This window comes from Pavona decussata, unplaced genomic scaffold, assembly GCF_977016875.1.
Source record: "Pavona decussata unplaced genomic scaffold, jaPavDecu1.1 SCAFFOLD_140, whole genome shotgun sequence".
NCBI lineage: Eukaryota > Metazoa > Cnidaria > Anthozoa > Scleractinia > Agariciidae > Pavona > Pavona decussata.
Window position 1 is genome coordinate 1,475,116 of NW_028145553.1, and position 10,960 is coordinate 1,486,075.

The window sequence follows — 10,960 nt, forward strand, 5'->3', positions numbered from 1 at the left end:
AACTGGTGAATCGTTAAAAACGAGGGAAACGGCCTCCGAAACAATACAAAGGACGGGAATAATTGTTATAGAATTAACTATGATGGCCGCGGTTTAATTTTGATTCGCGATCATCAGAAATGAGGTAAACGGAATCTGAAACGGGAATCAAATTGTTAATCTTCGGAAGTATGTGACCTTTGGAAAAAACAGGAAATAATTGACCAGGTTACACTTTGGAAGGAGAAATTAAAGTGGAGCTATCAGGCAGAACTTATGTCTTTAATTGACTAGACACGGAATAACAAATGAAATTGAACAAAAAGGCGGGGGCAAGACGAAGAAAAAGAAGGGATTATCAACTGAAGGAGACAGAAAACGAAGACGAGACCGCTCACAAGAAACCACGAAACACCGAGAAGCGACCAAATAAGGAATGATTAAGGTAAGATATTATATATAATACAGCTATTTCACCTTAAACCTGAAAGTTAAAACACGCTTATAAATTTGCCACACTGTTGCATACAAACTGATACTGATTGAAATCACTAAATTTGTGAATTTTCTAGATCATGTTGAAATATTATTCCATCATGTTTTTAGCAAATCTTCGCTAAATTTCAAACAATTTGAAGGTGTCAAAAATCTGGCGCTTTAATGATAATTTCGAAGTTATCTGAGAAAAAAAATGGTACTAAGAAATAAACTGCTCAAATACCAAATCAGAAAAAATAAAATTAATGGTCACTCGCTTGGAATTATTCAGTAATCGATTGTCAATATATCCTGTTCTCTTGGATAAACGTTTCTCTTGAAATTAACTAAATTTCTTCAAAGAATATTAATTTCATCATCAAATCGTTTTGGAAACCACTCGATTTTTATCTTATTTTAAACACTATTGTAGATTCTAAGACTTTTGGCGTATTATAACGGTTAAAACGTTTAAGATTTGGTGTTTTGAGTAATCAGCGCATGAAACCATTTTCTCCGAGAAAAAGGTTTAGTCTAACAATGATTTCAAGTCTCAAAATTTTGGCGTTTTAAAACTGATATAGCCTCGAAAATTTGATGGTTTGGACTGAATAAAAGGTGTCCAAATTTCCGCGGTTTTAAATATATATTTGGAAATTTCAGCGTGTCCTCTTAGTTATTAGTTGGCTTGACTTCTATTGTAGCGCTTCTTCGATAAACAGCTAGACTTGCAGGTTTCCCTCCGAGATATTGAATGAAATCGGTCATGGTGAAAAATACGTCATGCATTGTCACAAACTTGCCCAATGGAAGTATCAGACCGAGCACTGTCGCTTTGAGAGCTTTGTTAAGTTATACTTTTTACAATTTATGATTTTGTGAACGTATTATCAAATTAATGAATCCTTCTAATTAAATCACTTCAATCAATCAATCAATCAATCAATCAAACAATCAATCAATAAATCCCTTTATTTAAACCGATATGCTCGTGATATTCAAGTTTGAGTCTCCCATCGAGTCAAGCCTTGGCGATAAAACAAAACAAAGCCTTCGTCGAGAGTGGTTGAAATAGGCTGATTGCCCGACGTATGCTTCCAGAGACAAGCTGATAATACAATCTCTAAACCCAGCACTGACGTCGAGAAATTCTATGTTGAGTGTTTTTTACATGGTAAAAACAGTTCATCACAATTTCTGTGATTTTTTGAATACACTGAAAAATTTTTGAAAGCTCAGTTTTTAGTTGACATACGTCTGTCAGGCAGGCCTATCACAGGCCTGTACATTTCTAATTCAGTGTTCCCACGGTGTTGATCAAGTAACCAAGTTTGTTTCAATAAATTCTTAAACAAAAGAGGGCAAAATAATATTTGTATGAAGTATCGACTCGGCTGATTTCTGGCGTGCTGCTTTCAACTGTCAAAATTCAATTTTAAAATGGCACAATTAGTTCTGTTCTAAATAAATATTTTCTAAAACACGAGACAAAAATCACATAATTAGTCAAATTTGAAAGTTCTTTTATAACGCTTTGTCAGGAATGAATAGCTATACACATATTGAATAGTTAACCAGTTTTTTCCTTCCCATGCAGAAAAAGTAACGTTGATTTTCTCTCGAGTTGAATCTGACGGAGTCAGATATAATGATGTCAGATCGGATGTAGGGAATTCTCCCTTTTTATCTCCAGATTACTGCCACCCATTAAATTTGACAAGCTGAGTTTGCTATCTTTTATGCTTCACGCTCCAGAGTTAATCTAAGTATTTCAGTGTTGCAGAAGTTATTTTGAAGTCGTCCAATTATCATCGGAAGTCCCCCAAACTTCGCGGGTAGGCGGAAAATAGGCCTCGATCCAGGCTCCGACGATATGACATTCCAATATCGAGACTTCGACATGCGAAAGATAGAGAGAAAATAATTTCGCACAAGAAACAATGGGCATATTTTCACGCATTGTACCAGTGTGTTTGTTGGTTTCTTTTCCTTCTCTTACTGCCTCGGTAAAAATTCTGGTCTCGTAACGGGCCTGGCTGTTCAAGAGAAAAAAATCTGCGCATTCCCTGTCTTACATTAGTTTGTTGTGCGAAAATCAAAAATAAATCCGCGTATTCTTCGTCCCACATTAGCGCGTTGAATGAAAATCAAAACTATCTGCGCATTCCCTGTCCTACATTAGAGCCCTGCGCAAAAAACAAAATTAAATCGGCGTATTCCATGTTCTATATTAGCGCGTTGTGCGAAAATCAAAATTATGTCTGCGTATTCCCTGTCCTACGTTAGCGCGTTGAATGAAAATCAAAAATAAATCTGCCTATTTCCTGTTCCACATTAGCGCGTTGTATGAAAATCAAAGATAAATCTGCGTATTCCCTGTCCTACATTAGCGCGTTGTTTGAAAATCAAAGATAAATCTGCGTATTCCCTGTTCTACATTAGCGCGTTGTGTGAAAATCAAAGATAAATCTGCGTATTCCCTGTCCTACATTAGCGCGTTGTGTGAAAATCAAAGATAAATCTGCGTATTCCCTGTTCTACATTAGCGCGTTGTGTGAATATCAAAAATAAATCTGCGTATTCCCTGTTCTACATCAGCCGTTGTGCGAGAATCTTGGAAAGAAATCTTGGTATTCCCTGTTTTACGGAATTGTTTAATCGTTTCATTCCTTGTTCTATAGCTGCGTATTATGTGACAACCTAGAGAAATGTGTATTTTTCTTGCTGTTGTGGTACCTTGCGCGTTGTGGTGAAAATCAAAGAGAAATCAATCTTTGCCTTGATTTTGAAACGGTGAAGCAGTCAGGCTCCTCTTTACCCTTTTCAGTTTCTATATGAGTACTGATTAAGTTACCATAATCGTCTCATCGAACATCTTTAGCCTTAATGTTCGCATTTTTCAGGAGAATCTTGCGACGTATTAAATCTACATTCCTACAGTCGTTAGCTTATCAGCACTGAATTATGTAAAATCAAATGTTCAAACATTGAAGTTTCACTATTGTGATTCACAATTCGCGTTCAGGGTAGATCAAAATTATTTTTCGCGCAGCTGTTTTGCAACTCGGACTGCTCGGAAGAAGTGTTCCATGGTCAAGACTGATGACTAACGCTCGTATAAAACCATTTTACTACATATACTCATTAAACTATCGCAAGGTCAGTTTTCGCTATATATACATCTGTCTTGATTTATTGATCTGTACCTAATGTTTTTTTTCTCGAAATTTCGATGCGCCTTTTAGATACACGAATCTTTGTGCGGTGTTACATTAGGCGGTGCTTAAAAAGCCGTTGCACTGAGTCCGATTTTGTTGCTTCGTTGTTGCGAAACGGACAAAATTAAACGTCCTGCTTTCCGTTTAGACTTTGTATTAAAGAAAAGAAAACTGCTTCTAGAATGACCAGACCCGGCGCTACCGATACTTGCGTGTAAAAACACGGCAAGGTAAACAGTTTGCCTCAGAAACACCAGAGTTAAAATCCCAAAGTGGCTAACACAGCAATTTTAAAGGATCATTTTGAGACCTTTCCGCCAACAAAGCGAGTCCAAGAGGGAAAATTCTACTGTTTAAAACTTTCAAGTTAAACAATTGAATAGTTAGCCAGTTCATGTATTCGCAAAGATCAAATTTAATAGTATTTAGGTACAGACATAGGTTGAAACGGCTTATATTGTCTATGGAAATAATGAAACAAGCGCGACTGTAGCTCCAATGCTTTTATTAATTTTCTGGTAAAAAGTTTTCTTACATTTACTGAGACAGCTAAGTCAGTTGCTATTCCTAACTGTTCTTAACTACCTTGCTCTTCAATAATAAAACTTGTCAACAGCATTCAACTGTTGTACATGATGACGATCTGTTACCAGTGTGTCTCTTGGCATAGAAACCTCACAGATTTCTGAAAATAAATCTCTTGGCTTTTCAAATCTGCACGCTTTGTAGAAGGCCAAATAAGGAACGCAACGTTTTCATTTGCTTTTTTTTTTTTTTTTTTTTTTTACTTTTCTGTGCATTGCGAAAATGTACAGCGAGATGTAGATTCATCTTAATTTATACACAGTTTATTTAGTTTTTCTGCCTTTAGAACAACACACTGACATACAGAAAAAGGAATATTTAACTTCTGCTTTGATTTACACACAGCGCGTAAACATATAACAAGGAATGCACTATTTCTCTTTACTTTTGTCCAACGCGCAAACATAAAACAAGACAGACAGTACACCGACAGATTTTCCTTTGCTTTTCACGCAATGCAGAAACGTCGAACAGATTAAAATAAAGAATACACAAATAAATCAACTTTGTTTAACGAGGGCGACACTTAACAGTCTGACGACTGACAAACCTGTGGCCCTCGAATTCCAGATCGAATTGGTTTTTGTGGAGGGAGGAAAACTGGAGAACCCGGAAAAAAACCTCTCGGAGCAAGGACGGAACCAACAACAAACTCAACCCACATATGACGCCGAGTCCGGAAATCGAACCCGGGCCACATTGGTGGGAGGCAAGTGCTCTCACCACTGTGCCATCCCTACTCCCAGAGATTTTCACCCAGCGCGTAAATATAGAGAACAAGGAATACATACTCGTTTAATCAGTACTCGTATAGAAATTGAAAAGGGTAAAGGGGAAAACATGCTCCAGCGTTGACTAGGAAACAGAAGTACTTATTAATGAGGAGAAACGTGATAAACATTCACAATATGATGAATCAGAAATGTTAACAGCTAAATTTGAAGAAATGTAAGAGCGAGGAGAACTGAATTTTCAAAAGAAAAGCGAGGGAAATTTGGCAACGAAGTTGAAAGTAACACAAAAAAATGAGCCTCTCGTCATGTTTTCATGGTTGCGAGAAATCAATACGAATAGGTGAATATCATCGAAATACCAACGCTTGACCGGCTTTGGAGTATAAAAAATATTTTTGATTTCTCAGTCTGTTTTTGACTGAAGTCAGGACGTTTTAAAATCTTAAATATTTATATTCCCCAACAGTTTCTGGAGTTCAACACAATATTCGAACCTCAAGTCTCTTGAATCTCGTGTAAGCTTACAATGTCTAGAACTGACTTAATGCGGAAGTTTAAGTAGCAACATCGTTAAAAGCTTGATGTCACAACGAGCCATGACGATAAACACGCTCTCCTTCGAACGGTTGAAATCGGCTGATTGCATACTCGGGGGCAAGTCGACAATCTCAGTACAAGACGCGCACTTTCGCTTTTAATCTCTATATTTTGCTTCCCTCTTTAAAAGCTGCGTCTCAGAATTTCTGTGGGCTTTTCAATTTATTATATAGTTTATGCCGCTAAGCTTTTAGTTGACACACATTAGTCAAGCAGGCCCGTTACGGAAGTACATTTGGCTTCTAGTTAGTTTAAGTGATCAGTTTTTTTTGGCACTGAATCAGCTGACTGAATTGTAATCTTAAACAACAGAGAATAAAGGAGTACATTCTTTTCCAAGTATTGACTCAAGTGATTTCTAGTGTGGTGCAAGCTAGCTACTGTCCGAAATCAGTTACAAAAGTGACATAGTTTTTTCACTCATTTCTGGTTATAAACATTCAAACATTTTCTCAGACACGAAACTACAATCACAGAAATATTCAAATAGGATGTTCTCTTTTATAATCTTTTGACAGGCATGCACTGGCCCACTTCATTTTTATAGGTTTTTTTACGCCCTAGAGAGAGTATCTTTCAATTTTTTTTCGTCACGAGTTGGTTCTCATGGAACTGGATATGGTAGGCCAAGTTTTCTAAGCGATTAAACTTGCACAACAAAGGAATTAACCTGGTTTTATCAGTTGTAACAAAATATTTGCTGTGATGATGCAAGCCGATTTGCGTTAGAATGTTTGGTTTGATAACACACATGTCGTTGTTGAGGTCTTTCACGGTAACTGTTTATTCAAGAAGTAGAAACATGTCACTGATTACAAGCCTAATTTTTTGGCCGCAAATGTTATAATGATTTGCGTTTTAATTACCGCCAGAAATTCCTCACCATGCAGTTTCACTTAAATTTTAACTGTTGCCCTTTCACTTCACAGTATATTTTTGCCCTTAAAAACTAAAATGTTCAATGTCGCTATGCCTTTTCGCAAACTACAAGGCTGAAAAGGCGCTTCTTTCGGGAATGTCCTCTCCGTCTAACATACTATGTGGAGTACCCCCTCCTCCCTGCTGCTTCATATTTTATTCGTGTGAAGTCCCTATGCGCCACCTTGGCACCAGGGGACAAGTAAAGTAAAGTAAAGAAGTCCACTAATAGTCATGAACTGTAAATTGCTTAGTACGATGGGTCGTCTTGAATCACACCGAAAGAAAGTTTGACCCTTGGAGTTTGACGAGCGGGCTACAGAGGTCCATGCTTTTCTCTGTGAGTTTTCAAAATTCTTATTTTACGTAATAGGGATTGAGTTTTTCAAAAATGTGAAATACGCGTTTACATATATAGACATTGCCTCACTAGAAGGTGAGGATTTGATGAAGCAAATAAACGTAAGCCGCTTTGAAAGAACACAATGAATAACTAAATGATTTTGCCATTGTAAAACTGGTACACAGTCTTAGACTTTAAGGAAGCAGGAAAACTCTTAAAGGGAAGAACTCGTTGACTCCTCAAGTTTCTTTTAAATGCGAATGAATCTTTTGGGCGATTATTTTTGCTAAATCGTGTGACCATGACAAATATATTTCGTTTTTATTTTTTGATGACGTTTCAGTGGTTTGCTTGAGGATAAAGTTTACAAGTCACGAAACATGTTCATGTGTTTTTTTTTTTTCAGTAAACGTCATTCAACCTGTTTTCAACAAGAAAGATAATAAATTTAAAAAAATCGCTTTGTGCTTCAACTGGTACCAATTTTTATTGGGTTATTTTCTTGACAGAATTAACGTCATTAACGGGGACAGACATTTTAGACAGCTCTTTTCTTGGCCCAATTTACATTATTGACAATCCACCAAACATGTTCACTGACGAAAAACAAGTTTTAATTCAATTGTGTCCACGGCAAACAATCAACATGAAGACATTTTACTTTTCTCCTAGCGATCAGTTGGCATTTAGCCTTCATAGAGTGCAGATCAACAGTGAGAGGAATACAACGTTTGCTTTCCAGTTTTTCGAAGATGAAGTTTGATGCCGCAGTGGCCATTTTCCTGGCTTTCGCATTGCTGGTTGGTGTGGATACAGCGTCCGTCAGCCTCTCCAGCAATCAACTGGAGCTTAATGGTAACGCTCACATTCGGTTTTACGGGCCTAGAGAAGAAATTTGGAACGGTTTATCGCACGGTAAAAGATTGATGATTCACTTGTTTTCTCCCAATCTTTTGTAGCCATACAAAAACTCATTTTTATATATACAGGTTAGCTCACTAGCCAAGTCTGATCACGGGTCGCAAACTGGAGCACATTTGAGTATAGATTCATTGAGACCACTGAAAAAATAAAATTTTATTCTGAATTAACTTCTAAGAGTAATCAGGAGAGATTTTCCGATAGTTACCTAAAGGAGCATGCTTGCATCAACCAGGAGGGGATAAATTGAAATCTTGCTGACTTAAAATTTTTTGCAAGTTATAACGTAACTTGAACACTTTGGAGTGACCCTTTGGAGCGGGGGTGAGAATACTTTTTTTCAAGTTTGATACCTGGCTGTTTACACACTTTGTGCTTTTTTATATTTTTATTATCCTCAAGGGCACCGATTTCCCATCATCAACAGTGGCGATATGATCGCTTTGCGGTCGGCCTACCCTTCAGGGTCCTACTCGACGTACTGGCTGTACTGTCACACATCTTACTGTTACTTCACTACCTGCCCTAAGCCTGGCACTGTGATGACATCATCATATTGGTCCTCGTGCACTAACCACATTAAGTTTTATATCTATGCCATGGGGAAGATGAACGGACAACCAATCAACAGTGGTGATACAGTATCTATTGTCTCCAGAGGTTATGGTTCTGGTCAGTACCGGCTCAGATGCGACACCTCTACCAGCTGGAAATGTCGCTTTGTATCGTAAGTATTGGTTCAGTTCTCCCTTTTAAAACTCATAGGTCGCTTACTCTAGGGTGGCGTTTTTCCTCAGGAGAGGTCCCTTTATTGATAAACTCACTAAAAGATAACATTTTGAATACATTACATCATCACTTTTTTGCCAAAAAAGATAACTAAAAAGAAAAAAGAAAAGGAAAAACCCCTCAGTTTAATAAATTTCACCACTGTCTGCTTCGTAGTGGGTTTCAATAATTATTATACCTGTTTTTATTCTGACGCTGTTCAAGTGAGCATACTCCAAAGCTCACTCAACCGCTTCGAGTGAAAGAATAAATTTTCTTTATCGGCGGAATATGGGAGGCGCTCTTTCAGGTTAATATCTCTAGTAAGAGTAATTTTCAAATCGAAACAAACAAAATAATGGTGTTACAATAATTTCCTGTTACAGCATAAATTTCTTTACTATCTGGTTATGGTGAATACTAGCCAGTTTTAGATTGCAAAATTTCAGGTCTGTTTTGAGCTAGTCACATGTTTTTTTTTTTTTAGGACAACTTCCTCCTTGACAGGGAACAACTGGTTAAACTACTACTACGCTACCTTCCAGATCTTCTCCAGGAATGCTGTTGATGGTACAGCTGTGCAATATGGTGACATCGTGGCCTTCAAGTACCCGTACGGTGGTTACAATCGCTGGCTTTACCGCTACAGTAGCCACTTTTACTCCCGCGGTTGCAGCGCCACCAGCAAATACTCATGCGCTACAGCAAATACCGTCACTGGCTTCAAGATCTTCAAGAAGCTGTGAAACGTCTGAAAAACTGACACCGTATCTTACAGCTTAGTCAAAACGTTTTAAACTTTGCGACTTGGCTGTAAAATACGGTTTAACTTTTTCACAACAAACAGCCATACCATTTTTGCATGTTAAAAGGCACTTTACGCTTTGTCAGCAATATTGTTGATGAAGTATAGGGTACAGTTTAATATGCAAAAATGATAAGGTTGAAAGGATTTCAGCCATAACGTTTTATACGCTTGTCACATGTAGCTTTAATTGCTCAATAAAAGCGTTTTAAACATAAACAAATGCCTGGACAACTTTAATCGTGTGCTGTCTTTTTGCTCTCGAAAGCTGACTTTGAAAAGGGAAGACTCATTTATTCCAATTATCATTCTTTCTAAAACTAAAGAGAACTGAATTAACGTTTTTATGTGGTGTCAGTTTTTTTGAAGGCATGCAAGATTAAAGAGGGTGGGACGGGTTGGTTGGGTCAAACTATGCACAGCAAAAAGAGGGGGTGGGGTGAGTGGGGATCTTTCTCAATTCCCATACTTTTTGTAACTTTTCAGTTAGTGGTTTTTCTGGTTTCTTTGAGAGGGGGTTGGCCTACTTCAAATTCATGCCAACTTCTAGACTAAAGTGTTTAAAAGTCCCGCTAAAATAGGAAATGGGGAAAATGGAACTAGAAAAGAAATCCCATATCAGTAGGGGTGGGAGAACTCGGATTTCTTTTTCCCAAGCAACCATTGGGACATAAAAGCATAGAAAATGCAGCATTGCTCCTCACCAAACCCCTAAGCCAGGCACACATGATTCATAAAACTAGACTAAGAACGTCTGTTACCTCCTCCCCCCTTTTCCCCAGAGAACTTGAGATCAATCGTTGGCCCTTCTTCTCATGCTCCTCTGTTGGTTGCCATGCGAACGTTCTCTGAAAGGTCAAAACCAAAGTATACAGAATAAACTAACAAATAAACATGACTCCGTGGCAATCATTCATTCCAATTATAAGGATCTCATTTCTCCTTACATTAAATGTCAATTTATTTTAAGGGAGACTGGCGATAGCAGTTTTGGTTGTTTTCCTAAGAGAAAATCATCGTAAAGTGGAAACTACATATCATATCTCATTACAGCGTAAATGTATCCTGAAAAGGAAAATAACCAACTAGGTGATAGATGCTTGATGTAAAAGAAAGCTCAAGTGCTCAATGTCTCCCTACAGCAAGAATGTAGGCAAGTATTCCTACTGAAGACAGAGTAGATAGCAGCTCCTACTTTAAACAGTGTAGACAGCTGTTTCAACTGTAGACAGTGTAGATAGCTGTTCCCACTGTAGACATTGTAGATGGCTGTTCCTACTGCATGTAAACAGTGAAGATAGCTGTTCCCACTGTAGACAGTGTAAATGGCTGTTACCACTGTAGACAGTGTAGATAGCTGTTCATACTGTAGACAGTGTAGATAGCTGTTCATACTGTAGACAGTGTAGATAGCTGTTCCTACTGTAAACAGTGTAGATAGCTGTTCCTACTGTAGACAGTGTAGATAGCTGTTCTTATCGTAGACAGTGTAGATAGCTGTTCCTACTGTAAACAGTGTAGATAGCTGTTCCTACTGTAAACAGTGTAGATAGCTGTTCCTACTGTAGACAGTGTAGATAACTGTTCCTACTGTAGAGAGTGTAGATAGCTGTTC

At 37.8% G+C, this 10,960-nt stretch overlaps 1 protein-coding gene across 2 annotated transcripts; it reads left to right on the forward strand.

Moving 5' to 3' along the window:
• Positions 1-264: 264 nt before the first annotated feature.
• Positions 265-9,580, forward strand: LOC146466899 (uncharacterized). Of its 2 annotated transcripts, none has more exons than XM_085126635.1 (4): positions 265-424; positions 7,524-7,706; positions 8,175-8,499; positions 9,028-9,580. In XM_085126635.1, exons 2-4 carry the CDS (start codon positions 7,604-7,606, stop codon positions 9,284-9,286), a joined length of 687 nt encoding a protein of 228 aa, XP_084982761.1. In that variant the 5' UTR covers positions 265-424; positions 7,524-7,603; the 3' UTR covers positions 9,287-9,580. The 2 variants fall into 2 exon arrangements, with proteins under 2 accessions (XP_084982761.1, XP_084982760.1); XM_085126634.1 differs by having other exon boundaries at positions 406-424; positions 7,524-7,766.
• Positions 9,581-10,960: the final 1,380 nt, after the last annotated feature.

What these genes read in the sequence shown, in the direction of transcription:
- LOC146466899 (XM_085126634.1), top strand. Translation starts at nt 7,604, where the DNA reads ATGAAGTTTGATGCCGCAGTGGCCATTTTCCTGGCTTTCGCATTGCTG. An exon ending in TTGGAACGGTTTATCGCACG is followed by an intron (nt 7,767 to 8,174) that starts GTAAAAGATTGA and finishes ATTATCCTCAAG; the next exon opens with GGCACCGATTTCCCATCATC. An exon ending in TGGAAATGTCGCTTTGTATC is followed by an intron (nt 8,500 to 9,027) that starts GTAAGTATTGGT and finishes TTTTTTTTTTAG; the next exon opens with GACAACTTCCTCCTTGACAG.